At 44.1% G+C, this 19,201-nt stretch overlaps 1 protein-coding gene across 12 annotated transcripts in view; it reads right to left on the reverse strand.

Moving 5' to 3' along the window:
- Window positions 1-19,201, reverse strand: part of SNX25 (sorting nexin 25) — a 110,413-nt gene that overhangs the window by 32,118 nt on the left and 59,094 nt on the right. For all 12 annotated transcript variants that reach the window (XR_004478030.2, XR_004478029.2, XR_004478031.2 and 9 more), the window contains exon 6: window positions 16,960-17,030. Coding sequence is in view for 8 of the 12 variants with exons in the window: in XM_033409261.2 (XP_033265152.1) it covers window positions 16,960-17,030 (71 nt within the window). In the remaining 4 variants the exon portion in view is untranslated. The remainder of the gene's footprint in view (window positions 1-16,959; window positions 17,031-19,201) is intronic.

The raw sequence follows: 19,201 nt of genomic DNA on the forward strand, positions 1-19,201 counted from the left end.
TTTGTTTGTTTCCGTGAGATGGTTCTAGTAGCACTTAGTTGTCTTTAACTTCATTTGAAACAATTTCGTTAGATTGTATGCGTCAGCTGTCACATCAGCGTGCATTTAAAAAATGACTTATCAAGATTGGTGAATTTTTATGTAGCCATTTTAATATTGAAAATGGAAGAAAAAAGCAACATTTTTGGCATATTATTCTTTATCATTTCAAGAAAGGTAAAAACACAACTGAAATGCAAAAAAAGATTTGTGCAGTATATGGAAAAGATGCTGTGACTGATCGAACGTGTCAAAAGTGGTTTTCGAGGTTTCGTGCTGGAGATTTCTTGCTGGGAGATGCTCCACGGGTGGGTAGACCAGCTGAAGTTGATACAATTAAATCGAAACAATAATTGAGAACAGGGCTTCCCGGTGGCGCAGTGGTTGGGAGTCCGCCTGCCAATGCGGGGGACACGGGTTTGTGCCCGGTCCGGGAGGATCCCGCGTGCCGCAGAGTGGCTGGGCCCGTGAGCCGTGGCCGCTGGGCCTGCGCGTCCAGAGCCTGTGCTCCGCAACGGGAGAGGCCACAGCAGTGAGAGGCCCGCGTACCAAAAAAAAAAAAAAAAAATTGAGAACAATCAATTATACCAGGCGGGAGATAGCCAACATACTCAAAATATCCAAACCAAGCATTGAAAATCATTCACACCAGCTTGGTTTTATGTTAATTGCTTTGATGCTTGGGTTCCATGTAAGTTAAGCAAAAAAAACCCTTCTTGACCATATTTCCACATGCGATTCTCTACTGAAACGTAATGAAAACGTTCCGTTTTTAAACCAAATTGTGACAGGCGATGAAAAGTGGATACTGTACAATAATGTGGAACAGAAGAGATCGTGAGGCAAGTGAAATGAACCATCACCAACCACACTAAAGGCCGGTCTTCATCCAGAGAAGATGATGTTGTGTATATGTTGGGATTGGAGTGGAGTTCCTCTATCATGAGCTCCTTCTGGAAAACCAAACAATTAATTCCAACAAGCACTACCCCTGACTAGACCAACTGAAAGTAGCACTCGACAAAAAGCGTCCAGAATTAGTCAAGAGAAAACACATAATCTTCCATCAGGATAATGCAAGACTGCGTGTTTCTTTGATGACCAGGCAAAAACTGTTACAGTTCGGCTGGGAAGTTCTGATTCATCCGCTGTATTCACCAGACATTGCACCTTCAGATTTCCATTTATTTCAGTCTTTACAAACTTCTCTTAATGGAAAAAATTTCAATTCCCTGGAAGACTGTAAAAGGCACCTGGAACAGTTCTTTGCTCAAAAAGATAAGTTTTGGGAAGGTGGAATTATGAAGCTGCCTGGAAAATGGCAGAAGGTAGTAGAACAAAAGGATGAATACACTGTTCAGTAAAGTTCTTGGTGAAAATGAAAAATGTGTCTTTTATTTTTACTTAAAAAACCAAAGGCACTTTTTGACCCACCCAATATATATTATGGAATATTACTCAGCCATAAAAAGAATGAAATGTTGCCATTTGCAATGTGGATCGACCTGGGGGCTATTATATTTAGTGAAATAAGTCAGACAGAAAAAGACAAATATTATATGTTTTCACTTATATGTGGAATCTAAAAAAACTAAAACGAATGAATGTAACAAGACAGAAACAGACTCACAGATACAGATAATAAACCAGTGGCTACCAGAGGGAAGGAGTATATGGGGAGGGCCAACACAGGTGAGGGGGATTAAGAGGTACAAACTACCAGGTATAAAATAAATAAGTTACAAGGATATAGCATACAGCACAAGAAATATAGCCAATATTTTATAACAACTTTATATGGGGTATAATCTATAAAAATAGTGAATCACTACGTTATAGGGCTGTCTCTGGACTACCCATCCTGGACACTTCGTATGAATGGAGTCACACACTATGTGGTCTACGTTGACCAGTTTCTTGGACACACTGGGTAGCTCCCTGCTCCGGGCTTTACTATCCATCCTCTCAGCCTGGCCCCTTCATCCCCCAGGAATCTGCCTGGCTCAGTTCCCCACCCCCTTCAGGTCCCTAGTTCAGGGTTCAGGGAAGACCTCCCCGGCCACTCTCTTTCTACCTGCAACCTCCATCCTAAAACACCAGTCCTCTCCCGTCTTTCCTTCTCTAGCGCAGTGGTCCCCAACCTTTTTGGCTCCAGGGGTGGGTTTCGTGGAAGACAGCTCTTCCGTGGATGGGGGGGGTGATGGTTCAGGCGGTGATGCGAGCGATGGGGGGCAGCTGATGAAGCTTCCCCACTGGCTCGGTGCTCACCTCTTGCTGGGCAGCCCGGCTCCTGACAGGGGGTTGGGGGACCCCTGCTCTACAGCACGACTGCCATACTGCATATTCGACTTAGTTATCCTGTATGTCCTCATAAAGGTAGCGTTTTGTCTGTTCACACACTGCTGTACCATCAGCACCTACGAGAGCGCCTGGCAACACACGAGGGACTCATAAAATGTGTTGAGTGGATGTATGATCTGTGTCAAATGTTACCGAGAGATCAACACAACATAGCTAACATTTTGCTGAGTGCTTGCTGTGGATCAGGTATTGTGCTCTTTCTAGAACTCTGGCTGTGAAGGAGAGAACCAGGGTGAGTCTCCTCACCTCCCATTCTTCAGCTTACTCTGTTACAGTGTCTAGCCCTCCCCTCCATCAAATCTGCTGTGGCCAAGATCACTAGTGGACCTCCACATCAAATGCAGTAGACAGTTGTCAGCAGAGTCTGGAATAAGACTAGAATTCAGGCTCTGCCACCATGAGCTACATGGTCTTAGCGAGACTTTTTAAAAATTTAATTTAAAAACATTTACAATGGGCTTCCCTGGTAGCACCATGGTTAAGAATCCACCTGCCAAAGCAGGGGACACGGGTTCGAGCCCTGGTCTGGGAAGATCCCACATGCCGCGGAGCAACTAAGCCCGTGCGCCACAACTACTGAGCCTGTGCCCTAGAGCCCGTGAGCCACAACTACTGAAGCTCGTGTGCCACAACTACTGAAGCCCGCATGCCTAGGGCCCGTGCTCCACAACAAGAGAAGCCATCACAATGAGAAGCCCGTGCACTGCAACAAAGAGTAGCCCCCGCTCGCCGCAACTAGAAAAAGCCCATGCGCAGCAGCGAAGACCCAACACAGCCAAAAACAAATAAATAAATTTCTTTAAAAAAAAGAAAATAACCTCAAAAACATATACAATGGTTTGTTTTCTTAAGCTGACATTATATAACATAAAAAGCAAAAGACTCACACGAAATTAATTTTTAAAAACGATGAGCGCTGAGCATTTCCTTGTGGACAACTGACTGGCTTTGCATACACACCTGAAGGCAGGGAAGGGCTGGGTTGAGGGAAGGCATTTTTCTTTTCTTTCTTTTTTTTTAAATGGGCAAGAAATGAGCTGGTTTTAATGCTGATGAGCAGGAACCAGTTAAAAGAAAAAAAGGTGACAGATGGGTACCCAGTAGACACCTGAGGAGGCTGGCTTTGGGAAAGGCCACCTCCTCCACTGTGGTAACACGCAAGGCACAGCGATGGATGCAGACACAAGCAAATGGGGAGCTGGAGCAGTTCCCTTCCTGGGTTCTGGTTTCTGGAAGTGGGGAGGGAGGTTATCTGCTCAGGGAGGTGCGTAAAAAGGGGGAGGGGACAGAGGCCTGAGGAAAGTGGGCAAAGTGTGAAAGCCACTGTGGAAAGCAGAAAAGCAAGCTCACTTCAGAAACACGGCGGGATTGTTTCAGGTGGTGTCCAGGGCCGAGGCGACCTCTGGATGGGTATAAACCTTCCTGGGCAGGTCAGAGCACAGCTCTGGAGGTGAGTCAGAACACACATGACTTAGACTGGAACTGGCGACAATAAAAGAGGGTTGGTGTTGTGTTTCTCGGTGCCCCTGGACACGGAGTCTAAGTGAAGTTTTACACACCTAGGGAGACATCCAATTCTCTAGGGTGGTCGTCACTGCCCTCGTGTCACAGAGTCAATCGTGCAGATGCTTACAATAGCGCCTGGGCAGGCTGAACAATCAACTGGAAAAACTCAGGCAAGGACCACAAAACACTGTGTCTTTCAGAGCAGCTTTTTCTGACATTTATCACCAACGGTCACAGGCAGACTTCAAGTCAACAGTCAGCCTCGCTCAAGAGGGTCTGTCAGGTATTACAGGATGTTTTCCATACATGAGCTGAGGAGACATTTTCATTTGACTTCAGTGATGGTTCTCAGCATATCCTATTCTTGGCTGACAGAGAGGCCCTGACCAAAGAACTTAACTCAGCACTCATCTCGAGAGGAAAAAAACGTATTTCAGAGCCCCCTTAGTGGGAAGACAAAAGTAAATGCAGTCTTTCCCCAAATTAGCCTATTGCAAACTAAAACTATTCGTGTGTATACCTAAAGAAATACGTGCTGGGACTAGTGAATTTTTCAGAAAAGTTTTCATTTATTTTTCTACCTCCAAAGCTCATGTTAGTTCCATTATACTTAGATTCTAAGGAGCTTAAACTCCTACAGTTATAATCCACTATTCTGCAGTTTACAGTTATTTTAAATAGATTTAAAGCACATATCCTTGAACTATTTTGCATTGGTTATATTTACTTTAAACATTCTAAACATACATCCTTAAACTCTAAATTTTGTACATAACATTTAAGCTACTTTAAAATTGGGTGACAAAAGTTGCCTTTTATAGAATAAACCTAGACTGCAATTTTAATTTGGGGTTAAAATAGACTAATAAAAAGAAAGATATAGAGAAAGAAACGGACACACATTTAACAACAACCAAATTCTTCTCCTGAGAAGGCTTAAAAATCTTTCTAAAAGGACAAAAACTGAGGCAAATTCCAAAGGGAAGGAAGAAAGAGAATAAACCTTCCCCTAAAACCCAGCTGCAGAGCTGAGAAAACATTCTGGAGTCCTGCCTGAATGTCCCCTGCTCACGTGAATGCATTCTGTTTGTCAAGGGCAAGACAAAGCCATTGTCTGATGACAAAGCTTGTTGCTAACAAATGCTACGGCAACTTGCTGCTTAGACAATTCTGTTTATTTTTGCCTCAGAAAACCAATGCCATGTTCAGGGCTAAATGACTAACAGGGCACTCCAGCAGCGCACGCGACTGCCGTGCAAAAGTCCCAGTAAATCCAGCGATGCAGACCTGAGAACCCGTCCATCTTTGTGACCTGAGAACCCGTCCATCCAAGAAATCTTCACGCCAAAAGAAGCACAGGCAAGAGGGTGGAAGATGCGCTGCCCAGCTCAAGCGAGACTCCTGCAGCTGTCTCTCTGCAGAGACCTAGGCAATGCTGCACACTGTTAAAAACCGGTTAACCACACGATGTTTAATCCAGCTTAAAAAAGAAGGCCGAGACCACAAACAGTGCCAGGTGACACACTGGGTGACAGTGGCTCTTTGCACGGGTGCCGAGAAGAACACACGAGTGATATAATCTTCTACAACAATTAATTATAAATGTCTACTGTTTTCCTTCCTATAGAGTCTAGATTCTACTGAGGTCAGAGCAAAAGGAAAGGGGGTCATTTGCGGAAAAAGACATTTGGATTAGACCTTAGGCGAACCCTATAAGGATATTTCAGTGGACCCATGAACAACATCACAGAACTGCTTTTTGCTGTAAGCCTTCTGCCCATGACATAGTTCTTCCTCAAGTGAGTAAAGTGACTTGCAGTAAAACAAAAACACCAGGGGACAACTGTTAGATACTATTTCCAATGTGGCAAAGGAGGGTAAAGTAACCTACAGTGCAAACCAAGGGCTCCAGAAGTAGCACAAGTATAACTGGGTTCAAATGGCACCGCTGTATTTTTCAAGTACTCAAAAGTGTCAACAACAGATTATTTCTTTTCTCACAGTGCGCTATCAAATTCCAAGGCATAGCCTAACTGCAACAGCCTCGGCAGGTTGATTGAGGAATTCCATGGATGACACACGGCAGGATCTCTCAGCCTGGGCACCAGCGACATTCTGGGTGGATAAATCTTTGCTGTGGGGCTGTCCTGTGTATCATGGGATGTTTAGCAGCATCCCTGGCCTCTACCACTAGATGCCAGTAGCATCCCTTTCCCCCTGTGTGACAGCCAAAAATGTCTGCAGACCTTGTCAAATGCCCCTGTCCTCCCACCCCACTGAGAAGTATTAATACAGAGGCACAGCTCCTGTGAGAGTGCAGAAGGCAAGGCTACACTACCCCGACTCCCCAGCATTGGGTTCCGTCCCCCACGATGCACAGGTCTCCTCACACACCCCCCACGCAATCAAGGGAAGGGATTAGGGGGTTCCTCGCTAGAAAGCGTCACCGACAGGCTGACAAGTCTTTGAATCTTTCTTGGACATTGAAATACAAGTTTCAATAAACCCCCTTGAGAAGAGGGTTCAAGAAACAGGTATGGATTCACTCAGGGACTAGTCCAGTTTCCAAAGGAGAAATGGTGCTTCCTTCTTACTGTGAAGCTGATGGCAATTCTCAGTAGTTACTGATCGTCACAAACTTCTTCAGAGTTATCTGAAAATCACCTCAAAAGCTGCCCAGGAACTAAAACAATATTTACCTTCCTTTTCAACTTGAGGCCGGAATGTTCTCTGTTTTACAAGTGGGATTCTCTTACCACACCAAACACCTGAAATTTCAAAGTCTGGAGTGTGTCAGTCCACTTTAGTAGAAAGTATATTTGAGGAATAAGCAGAGATCCTATAGCAGGAGCTGATGGTGGAGCCTCTCATGTTATAGTGGAGAACAATACAGGGGCCTCACGGGCCAGGCAAGGCCGAGTCAGGGTGCCTACAGCGCACCTTTTATCTCCTTCCTTTAAACATCTCAAGGGCTGAAACTTCCAGTACTTCCTTTGGCTTAAGGCCCTCCAGCATGCTTGCAATAGATTTTTTAAATAATAGCGTCCTATCAGTTAAATCCACACATCAAATTGCCGGGAGAACCCTTCTCCCACATTAGAACTGTGACTTGAACAGACAGAAGACAGACACTTAGAACGCAGTTCTGACGCGTACGATTTCTAAGTTTGGAGCATGACTCGCGTAGCATCTGCCTGTGTGAGTAAGCAGTGCGGTGGGAAGAGTCCAGGACTAAAGTCCAGGAGACGTGGGTTCAAGTTCCAGATCAGCATGTGACTAACCAGGTACCTGTTTAACATCTCTGGACCTGAACTTTATTCATATAAATGCAGGTCTTAGAATGGACGATGACTAAAGTTTTCTGGGAGAAGAGAGGTGGGAGCAGAGTTGGATATAAAATTATATATGTGTAATTTTATATGTAACTATATAAAACTACACTCTCTGTAGAGAGTGTAATGGAAGTGCCCTGAGCCCTCGGTCCCTCAAGGCAGGTAAGGGATGGGGCTGTGTTGGATGTTGGGGAAGGAACCGCAGGCTCTGGATGCTGCCGCACTCAGAGCATCAGGGCTGGGCAGAGGGAAACCCTGGCAAGCACTCTGCAGCAATGGCCTGGGGTGCTTTCTAAGTTTAGGTCATTCATAAATTAGAAACTGTGTCAAATTACTGCAATGCTAGGAAGTTAGATCACAGAGCATTAGAAAGGACTCTAAGAAGTCCGCTAGAGTCTACAGAGTAGCTCCTTCGTTCAGGCAGGGACACCTTTACATCCCAAATCAGATGAGAAATATTATTAAAAAAATAATTCCTAATGGAAATAATTATGGTTCTTATCAACAAGTAACTGTGTGTATGTACATACTCAATATAGTCTGAAGTTCTTCTACATTTCTGCTTGACACATTCAGTTCCAAAACTCTTTACTTACACTCTAAACGAGATACACACAATGTTGCCAACACCTCCCAACCTATACTATGAGCACGTCACCCCCAAGAGTGCAGTATTTATATACGGCAGTTTCTACCAGACTCAAATCAACATTATGTCCCTCTTTGCAGTCAGCTGAATAAATACTACTCTTGAATCACTTTATTCTTTTTTTTTCTTTAACAATTCATTTAATGTTTCAGTATCATTAGTCAGAAGTCTTGTTAATTTGCAGGGTCTGTTTGTCCATAGAGGATCCTTTATTTCCTACCGGGGAAACAGCTTATGTGTTTTGTTTTGCTTTTTAATTTTTATTGGAGTATAGTTGATTTACAACGTTGTGTGTTAGTTTCAGGTATATAGCAAAGTGAATCAGTCATATGTATACATATATCCACCCTTTTTTTTTAGATTCTTTTCCCATATAGGCCATTACAGAGTATTGAGTAGAGTTCCCTGTGCTGTACAGCAGGTTCTTAATTAGTTATCACTTTAACTATTCTGTTTTGTTTGTTTATTTGCGGTACGCGGGCCTCTCACTGTTGTGGCCTCTCCCGCTGAGGAGCCCAGGCTCCGGACACGCAGGCTCAGTGGCCATGGCTCACGGGCCCAGCCGCTCCGCGGCATGTGGCATCTTCCCGGACCAGGGCACGAACCCGCGTCCCCTGCATCGGCAGGTGGACTCTCAACCACTGCGCCACCAGGGAAGCCCCACTTTAACTATTCTTGATAACATTTCAGGATCCAGAACAGCAGTGGGGTGGGGGAAAGCTTTAAAGGGAGCTGAAATACTGGTCTCATTCACATCCAACTGCAGGGAAAATGTAGCACATGTTCCATTACTACTAGAATTCCTACACTTGGCCAGTATCTTAGTTCGGGCAACTATAACCAAATGCCACAGACTGGCTGGCTATAAACAACAGAAATGTATTTCTCACAGTCTGGAGACTGGGAATCCAAGATTAGGGTGCCACCACAGTTGAGTCCTGGTGAAGGCCCTCTTGTCGGTGGCAGACTGCCACCTTCTTGCTGTGTCCTCACACGATGGGAGAGGCTGGGGATCTCTCTGCAGCCTCTTTTATAAGTCACCAAGTCCATTCATGAGGGCTCCACTGTCACGACTTAAGCACCTCCCAAAGGCCTCACCTCCTAATACCATCAAGTTTGGATGTTAGGATTTCAACGAAAGGATTCTGGGGGAACACGATTATTGAGACCCTAGCAGCTAGCTAATTTTACTAGACCACTTCTCAACTACCTGGGCTGTTCTAATTGTAAATAAAAAGCTAGAGTTGGGCACTAAAATGCAAACGCGAACAGATCACTGGCTCTACTGCAGCGGTCCTCACGGTGTGGTTACTGGATAAGCAACATCAGCATCTCTGGGGAACCTGTGAGGAATGCGAACTTTCAGGGCCCACTCAGAGCCACAGAATCACAGACTTTGGGGCCCAGAAACCTGCATCTTAACAAGCCCTCCAGGTGATTCTGACACACACTATAGTTTGAGAATGACTGGTCTCCAGGATTAAGCCCAAACTTCTCAGGACAGCTCCCAAGGCCCTTTGGGATCGGCCCCCGTCTTCCCATCAAGGCTCACCTCTCCATTACATGCCAAGCACCTGCACAGTGTCTCAGCTGACATAACCCACATACAAACGCACACGGGGCAGCATCCAGCTGCAGCCACCCGACAAGCCCAAAGGGAATGAGAGCCACTCAATCTTTTGGACTCAACTCTGCTACCCGTAAGAAAACGCCTTTCTTGAGCTCTGGCCCAGGTAGAGCTGACACTCCACACATCTGTGCCACTACTCAATCCTGAACCTGCAACACTCACTGAATTTATCAAATTGTACTGTGATTTTGTTTGTGTATCCACCTGTCTCCTCCTGAAGGTCGGGGACAGTTTCATGCATTGCACAGCTGTGCCTCATACATAATGGCACTCGCAAGATGTTTGCTGAGTGACTGAAGACCTACTTCTGGCGATTCCTTCTCTGAAGGAAGATATCCTTCAGAGTCCTTTCTCTACTGACGTGAAGGGTCCTATGAACTCAGGTGGTCTTTCATCTACCCAGGATCAGCGGGGGGCGGGGGGGGAGGTGTTGTGAACAAAGCAGAGAAATTCGAGATAAAATATAAAGGATAAGTAGGAGTTACCTAGGCAGAGTGATACTGAGTGTAGGGCAGCATTCCAAGAAGAAGAAACAGAATGTGCAAAGAATATGAGGCGGGAGGAACTGGGGTGAGTTGAGGAAAGAGAAAAGTGAGTGTGGCTGGAGTTCAGAGGGAGGGGGTGGTCTGGCGGGAGATGAGGCTGAAGATGGAGATGGGGCCAGAGCAAGCAGGGCCTTGCAGGTTTTGCTTCGAAGCATTGTTATTCTAAGAACAATGGGAAGACAATGAAAGGTAAGCATGGGGGTGGCATGATTAAGATCTGTATTTTTAAAAAATCACTCTGGCTTCAGTATGAAAAATAAATTGAATAGGGGCAGGAGTGGATACAAGGAAACCAGTTAGGAAGCTACTGCCTTAGTTCGAGAGAGACGGGTGGTGGAAAATGGTGATGCAGAGAAAGAGCCGAGTTGAGATATATTTAGAGGTCAGTCTGTGGGACGATAATGGACTAGATATAGCGCATGACGGAGAAGGAATGAACAAGGAGGACTCCTAGGTTTCTGACTTACTCGGACGGATGGCAATGCCATTCACAGAGACAAGAAACTACAGAAGATGGCCAGTTACGTGGGACCTGATCTGGACCTTTTCATTTGGAGGTGTCTTTTGATATCCAAATAAAAATGTACAGTAAACAGTAGGTAAGTAGAAAAGCAGAGAATAGAGGTTCTGTAGATAGAAATTTGTAAAGTCATCAGCATATAAAGGAAAGACTAACCAGACAAAGAACATAGAGCAGTGCCACCCAAGGAAACTGTGGTGATGAAGGATATGTTCCACGCTATCCAATACGGTAGCCACACATGGTTACTGAACACTTGAAACATAACTGATGTGACTGAGAAACAAAATTTTACATTTTTATTTACTTTCAGTTAATTTAAATAGCCACATATGCTAATGGTTACTATATTGGACAGCACAGGTATAAAATAATGAGAGTTAGAAACAAATCCTGAGGAACTCCAACATCTAAAAGCTGAATAGAGACAAATAAGCAAGCAGAAAAACAAACAAACAACTAGAATGACAGAGTGTTAGCCAGGGCAGGCTGAAAGCCCAGGAAGACAGTAGTCACCAATGTCTCAAAGATGCTGCCGAACAGTCAAAGATGAAGACGGAAAAATGTTCACTGAAACTAGCTAGCTGGACTTACTAAACTTCCCAAATCCCATCACCAACAAGAAGCTGACGTGGTTAGCGGGTAAAATTCAGGCCTCCGCCAATACGTTTGGCCAACATGAATGGTAAAATAAGGTCAGAGGCAAGAAAATTTTGTGAGCAGACTTAACTTCTGAGACCAAGTGCTTCAAATTGTTTAATATCTATGAATTTGCTCTAAGAACCTCCTTCTCTAATCATACCTAATTTTCTTGCCCATAGGACAAGGATCTGAGTTAGATGGTCTCAAAACTTTTATTTTTATGATTATTTACTTTCCCTAGAATTGTATCAGCAGTTAAACTAGCTGAGGCACTGTAAAGACTTTTAAAATCATTCGATACCTGATTTCTTAAAAAGATCAAAATACCGTAAGAAAAAAGCCATCAAGAAAAGAATCAAACTGAAATTTCTACATTGTTAAAGAGAGGAACTTGCTCTGCATTTAAGATAAACTAATCTACTTATGAACCTGAAACATGTACAGAGTTTTGTGTGAATTTGCTGGAGTCTGTTGACGCTCAGAAGCCTTATTTGAACCTTCCTGTGTATACAAAGTAAAGCGGTCCCCCCGACCCTACTCTATCATCCTGAAAAAAGTCAATGCAGAGTCAGCTGGTTAATTCCTTAAGGTTTCAGAGGAAACACAATCGGGTAATTTCTCCCCACTTGTTATACGGCATTTTTTCCTCTGAATCCTCAAACTATTTTCACAATTGCATACCATTTCTTAATCATCAACAATTATAGTTGAAAAAGACCTGCCTGAAACATATTTATATTTAGCAACAAAATTATACTTTAGCATATATACACTATTTTCATAAATAAAGTTCCCATCTCTAGTTTGAATCCTAAGTATTCTTAGTATCTTTCACCTGGTCATTCTTTTTTTTAAACTTCTTCAGTTTCCCACTCACAAACAGGACATGGAAATAAGGAGAAACAACTGGAAACGAAACTGCTTAAAACCTCACACACAACCCGGCAGCATCATTACACGGTCACTCTGAGCACAGCCCGATTTTCCAGGTTTAAGGAAACAGTGCAGACAGGTGCAGCTGGTGACGAGAGGTTAACACACAGACTGAGGCTTTTCCCAGATTCTCCGCTCGATGATATTTTCACTAGATCGCACTATCCTCAAAAAACAACAAAACGATTCTATTTGAGGTGAGCCTTTTAATGGTAAAAAAATCAAAGTTTCTGTAGTGCCTTTTACAGGGCGGGAAAAAAACACACACAAAAAACATCTGTCTGGAAATAAATTACAGATTAATTTGAGAAAGAATGAGATAAAGTAACTTCTTATGTGACAGCTGTACATCAAAGGTCACAGAGAAATAAGAACTGTTTCCAATAATAATATGTTACTGGACATTTTATTAAAAGAAAAAGGACAATGGGGAATGTTCAATTTGACCTTCCATTTTATTAAAAAAATAAATGGGCTTCCCTGGTGGCACAGTGGTTGAGGGTCCGCCTGCCGATGCAGGGGACGTGGGTTCGTGTCCCGGTCTGGGAGGATCCCACATGCCGTGGAGCGGCTGGGCCTGTGAGCCATGGCTGCTGGGCCTGCGCGTCCGGAGCCTGTGCTCCGCAGCAGGAGAGGCCACAGCAGTGAGAGGCCCATGTACCTCAAAACAAACAAACAAACAAACAAAAAACCTGCACTTAAATTATAACAACCTAATTCTTTAAGACTGAAACCACCTACACATGAACTTCAAGAGTGAGACAGCAGATCGTATTATTTATGAGGGAAGTCACTTCAGACTCTTAACACATTATTCTCTCCTAACAATGGGTTGTGTAAAGATACACATAAATAGGAGACGATTAACTATTACCTCTTTGTTGTCACTTCCAAGCACTTCTCCTCAGGGTTGCTCTCTCCCCACAGCGTGAATCCCAGCTTAGAAACGCCAGATGGGCACTTCTCCACCCTCCTGTCATCCCAGGTCCACAACGCCAGGACCAGTGAGCTCTCTCACCCCTGACCCAGACTCCTACACATCTCCTGACTCTTTGAGTGTCTTCACTGAGAAACCCTTTATGATCACCAAGAGCAGGCAACCCAAAGACTGAGGAAACTGAGGCCTAGAGAAGTGAAGAACGTGCCCAGGTTTCACTGGGAAGCTGGCAAGAGAACCAAGCCCTCCTAAACTCCAGCTCCCGCACTTCTTCTTCTGCACCCAAACCTCATCTCACCAACCTGAAGCAGCGGGACCTCACAGGAACAGCAGCAGACTAGGAGTTGGGACCTCAGACGTAAGCTCTGGACAGCCATGTCCTCATCTGTAAAGGCAGCAGGCGGTACCAGTGCCATCATGTCCCCCCATCTGATCCCTCCCCACATCCAATTAGTTGCCAACTAGGCTGTCTTTCCTTTATAACCTTCCTTATCAATCCCTTCCTTTTCACCACCATTATCTACACCCTGATTGCTATACGTCATTCCTGGACACTGTGTCACCCTCTGTCTTTTATTTTAGCCACTCTAGTGGGTGTGAAGTGGTATCTCATATTAGGTTTGATTTGCATTTTCCTAACGTCTAATGACGTAGGGCATGTTTTCAAGTGTTCATTAGCCATTTGTAGATCTTCTCTGGAGAAGTGCCTATACAAATCCTTTGCCCATTATCCAATTGGGTTGTCTTTTGATTACTGAGTTGTATGAGTTCTTTATGTATTCTGGATACAAGCGCTATATCATATACATGATTTGCAAATACCTTCTCCTATTCTGAGGGTTGTCTTTTTACTTTCTTGCGGAAGACACAAGTTGTTAACTTTAGATGAAATCCAATTTACCTTTTTTTGGTCACTTATACTCCCCCTCATTCTTATACAGACCCACACAGTTTGGGAGAATACTGATTCCATGGAACCTGTCTTTGTTCTGGACATGAAGACACACGGTAGCTGAAATTGCCTATATGGTTTTGGCTGCCCAACTTTTTTCTGAGATTTTACTTCTTAATCTAAACCCTATTATAGACTTAAAAGAGACTAATTTAGGAAAAGCTAACTACTGGTAACAGAATTAACCCAAAAGAAAAGTAATGTAGCAAATCTTAATGTGGTTATAGACCTTACTGAAAATAAATGCTTCTAGCATTCTCACGAAAGAGGAACTACAATGCTATCTTTTTTTTTTAATAAATTTATTTATTTATTTTTGGCTGCATTGGGTCTTCATTGCTGTGCACAGACTTTCTCTAGTTGCGGCGAGCAGGGACTACTCTTCGTTGCTGTGTGCAGGCTTCTCATTGCAGTGGCTTCTCTTGTTGCAGAGCATGGGCTCTAGGTGCACAGGCTTCAGTGGTTGTGGCACACAGGCTCAGTAGTTGTGGCGCACGGGCTTAGTTGCTCCGCGGCATGTGGGATCTTCCCAGACCAGGGCTCGAACCCATGTCCCCTGCATCGGCAGGCGGATTCTTAATCACTGCCCCACCAGGCAAGTCCCTACAATGCTATCTTGAACTTACCAGTTATAATGTTTCGGGTTGAATTGTGTCCCCCCAAAAGACATGCTTAAGTCCTAAACCCTGGTACCTGTGAATGTGACCTTACCTGGAAACAGGTCTTTGCAGATGTCCTGCCAAAGATGTACTGCTTGACTCTCATCTAAGAGCCAAGAAGCAAGACCTGAAACATATTCTTCCATCACTGCCCTCAAAAGAAACCAATGCTGCCAACACCTGGATCTCAGACTTTGAGACTCCAGAACTATGAGAAAACGTTTCTGTTATTTAAACCACTCACTCTGTGGCACTCTGTTACACAGCCTTAGTAAACTAACACAATAACGAAGATAAGAAAGGTGTCTCTGACTAAACACACAACAGGGGGAAGCACTGAGAAAAGCCAGACAGTGGCGGCAACAAGAAGTCCCTCTCTAGTGTTCTCCTTAAAATGTCTGTCAAACTGTCTGAAAATAAACTATTTTCTCTGCAGGAACAATGAGGAAAAGGAGAGGAGCAGAGCCTGTACTCTTGGAGGAACTAATCAGATCACATCTCCTTTGCTCAAAAGCCTCCAAAGACTTCCTCATTCAGAGTAAAAGCTGAAGCCCCTATAGCATAAGTAAGGCCCTTCAGGACAGGGTCTCCTGCCACCTCTGCTCTCTGGCTTTCTCTCCCCCCACCCACCCCTCAAGCAAGTCTGCATGCTTCTGCCTCAGACTTTTGCACCTGTCCTTCTCCAGACCCCCTCGGGCCACTAGGGCTTTGCTCACAGGTCCCCACCTGGGCGAGGTCTCCCCAGGTCACCCTATCCAAGTGCAAAATCCTCCCCTCCTGGCTGAGCCAGCATTCCTTATCACCGGCCCCCACCTCGCCACAGTTCAACAAGAAGGGAGAACTTGTTTTTCCCCAAGGCACGTCTCACCGTCTGAAATGCTGTGCATTTTACTTGTTGACTGTCCGACTGCCTCCCAGCCTAGTTCAGGGACTCAGTGAATGCAGAGATTTCGCCGTGTCCACTGCTGAATCCTAATCACCTAGTCAGCGTTCAATAAACATTTTTTAATGAATGCATTTGCGCAATCTTCCTCACTGGGCTGAGATTAAGAGTAAGTGCCTCTTCAGAGTCTATACCCTCTTTTTTTTTTTTTTTTAAATATGGCTCCTACCTTCTGTCAGAGACTCAGAAAGACAAGTAAAAGTCCCCAAGCACGCTTTGCCTCTGTGTGCTGATTAGAAACCTGGGCACAGGTTAGAGTCTCTGGCCCACGTCTTCTTGTCCTTTCGGGACCCTCCACTCCCAGACAGGAACTTGAGGGGGCCTGGAGATTTCCGTGGGAAGTCAAGCCTACAAGGTAGTAGTGTTGGTGCCTGTCAGCTAGGAATCCTGACCTTCTCTGCCCTCCACAGAGTAACATGTCCTGCAACTTCATAAATGAATCACCGGGCAAACTGTAGGGAGGTGGGAGCCAACTTCAGACCTTGATTATTCCTCAGTATCAAAGCCTGGATAACCAACTCTTTATTTGAAGAGAAATAAACAGGAAAAAATTATAGAACATATTTATGTATATTTTTAAATCTACAAGAGTAGAGGAGGAAAGATGTTCACAATACAAATGTTTAACTAAAGGAGGGACTTTACTGGCGGTCCAGTGGTTAAGAATCTGCCTTCCAATGCAGGGGACACGGGTTCAATCCCTGGTTGGGGAACTAAGATCCCACGTGCCGAGGGACAACTAAGCTCACGTGCTCTGGAGCCCACGCACCACAAGTAGAGAGAAGCCCGCGTGCCGCAATGAAAGACCCCGCATGCCGCCACTAAGACCCAACGCAGCCAAATAAATAAATAAATATTTTTTAAAAAATTAATAAATAAAAATATAAAGGAAAAGGTTAAGTAAATTATGAAACATCAACTCACGAAAGTCATTCAAATCACTATCAAGATTATGTTCCAATATAGAAATATCAATGAATATTAAGATTAAATTTTAATATGAGAAAAAATTATGAGACCATGTTTAGTTTAAAAACAGAAGAGAAGCAATATGTACTCACTGACTAATATTCTAAAAATTATGACTACAGATGAATAAAGTGTATAAGGGAACACAGAACTACAAACAAAGATTTTTATTAGGATGAAATTACACTTACTTTCTCTTATGTTGTTACACCATTATTTAAACAAATCTGAAATATTTAAATATATGCTCACACTTGTCAAAGCTCTGACAGGAGAGAGAAGGCTGGAGACAGACCTACAACCTTTAGTATGTCTACGTGAAGAAAACAAACTGGTTCTTACCCTTGTGCCTCTTCAGCTGGGGGATGCTGCTAATTGTAGTTGCTTGGATTATTTCCACTACAATTTGATACCTGAGTTTTAAAAAGAGAAAACAAGAAAAGATTGAATAGGAAAAAAGTACTATTTTCAGAGATGCGTTTAGACTGTATTTGTACTAATCAACTATAACACTGTGAATCCTGCCCAAGTATCATTAAACCACCCAACATGGATGAAGTCGTTGGTCCGGGTGCTGGGCCATATGCTACTCATTTCTGAGACCGGAATGTAAGAGCTGTGAACGTACTTCCCCCACTCCATTCCCTGTACGGATGCACTCCCACCTGGTCCCCCAATGAAGAGGGAAACCTTGAGGTTATGATCAGCTGCTCCCTCTTCCCCACCCCCACCTCTGCTCTCCTCCCCGCTACCAGTAACCAGAGCCTATCGAGCCTATCTCCTAAGCCTACCAGAGCCAGAGCCTAGGCCTACCAGTAACCAGAGCCTACCTCCTAGGCCTGCACTGTCCAATGAAGTGGCCACGAGCCACGTGGGCTACTTAAGTTAAACCACAATTGTAGTTCCTCAGTTGCACCAGCCGCATTTCAAGTGCTCAGCCACCTCATGGACCTCATGGACCACAGTGGACGGTGCAAAGAGAACACGTCCATCACTGCGGAAAGTTCCACTGGATGGTACTGTCCTACACACTTCTCAAAGCTGTCCTCTCCCCTCCAGTCCCACTGTCACCATCTTCGTGATTTCCTGCATTACTCCTCACTTAGAAGAGCATTCCAGACCAACAGATTCAAAGCATCTGCAGTGGGACTCTGGTGTCAACAGTGTCTAAGCTCCCCAGGTCATTCCCACGCACAGAGAGAGTTGACAGCCACTAGAGCAGAACACCAGGTAGATGTACATGTGACTGAGGTCACCTCTGTGTGAGGAAAAAGAAAAGCTTACATTTTTAGTGCCAAGTACAACCCTAGAATTGTGGCTATTTTGAGCATATTCAAGTCAGGTGAGTTATGACCCCAAGTTCTTAAGTGCTATTTAATTATTATTAAGTATTGCTCTAACCAAACTTATCTATCCTGAGTGTTTCTTAGCCCTTAATTATGTTGACTGATTAAGAATCTACCTATAATAAAGCTATTTAACATTAACTCTCTATCTGAACACAAACTTTGCAGCATTCTAAGATTTAATGCTACATTTGGTTGGCTTTTAGAACACAAGATATGTTCTTTTGCTTTTCAACTAAAACCCAGATGACAGACGTGAATTCATCTGTCACAGCTATTCGTGGACACCTCACAACTTTACATCTTTTTGTTTCTTCACTTGTGCGGTAAGAATATCGATGCCCATTCTCACCACCTCAGAGAACAGGCTGTCAGGGGCACTGCCGGCAGTCACCTGGAGACTCTGGCAGACTGCTGGTTGCCAACACCCTTCCCTCTCCTTTTTCCCCGCTAATTGGACCACATTTATAGGGGAAAGCAATGCACCCAGCTCAAAATGCTAACCTTCTCCCTAGCAGTTAGGGACAGCCATCTGATATAGTTCTAGCCTGTGAGATATGAGCAGAACTTGCCGGGAGGGGATTCCAGGAAGGTTTTTTAAAGGGGCAGACTCCATGGAAAAGCCCTTTCAGTCTTCTGTCCTTGTCCTTCCTCAATTTTCCTCCATGGAACAAGGATGCAGCTGGATGAAAGCACAGAAGCCATGAGGAGGAAAGCCACGTGGCAACGGGAGAAGACAGGAGGAGTTCAGGTGTCCAGTGACATCACTGAGCCATGAAAACAGCCCCAGCCTGTCCATCTCAGGACATCTTGTTATTGAGGAGAATAAATCCCTAACTTGTCTAAGTAACTGTGCATCGATACGTCTCATGGCCAAATGCTGTCTGACTGAGAGACAGCTCTCTGAAGTCTCCATCCATAGAGAAGTTATCTCCAGGCTGAATACACACTCAGGTGATGTCCTCCAAAAGGAGGCCTTGCTAGGACATTAATGATCAATAAAGTTGTCTCATGGAACTGCCTTCATTCCTCCATTAATGGTAAAACACAAAAGTAGCTTTTCAAAAAAAAAAAAAAAAAAGTAGCTTTTCACGTGATTTTTCCTGCCAGTTATGAACAGATGAGGAAACAGCTTATAAGAAGCATACACAAACCTGGAATCATCAAAGTCAAACACTCCTTAACCAAGTCTTTAATTTAACCTTGGACTTAGGTTCTCTAAGCAGAAAGCACTGACT

Source organism: Orcinus orca, chromosome 21 (assembly GCF_937001465.1).
Source record: "Orcinus orca chromosome 21, mOrcOrc1.1, whole genome shotgun sequence".
Classification (NCBI taxonomy): domain Eukaryota; kingdom Metazoa; phylum Chordata; class Mammalia; order Artiodactyla; family Delphinidae; genus Orcinus; species Orcinus orca.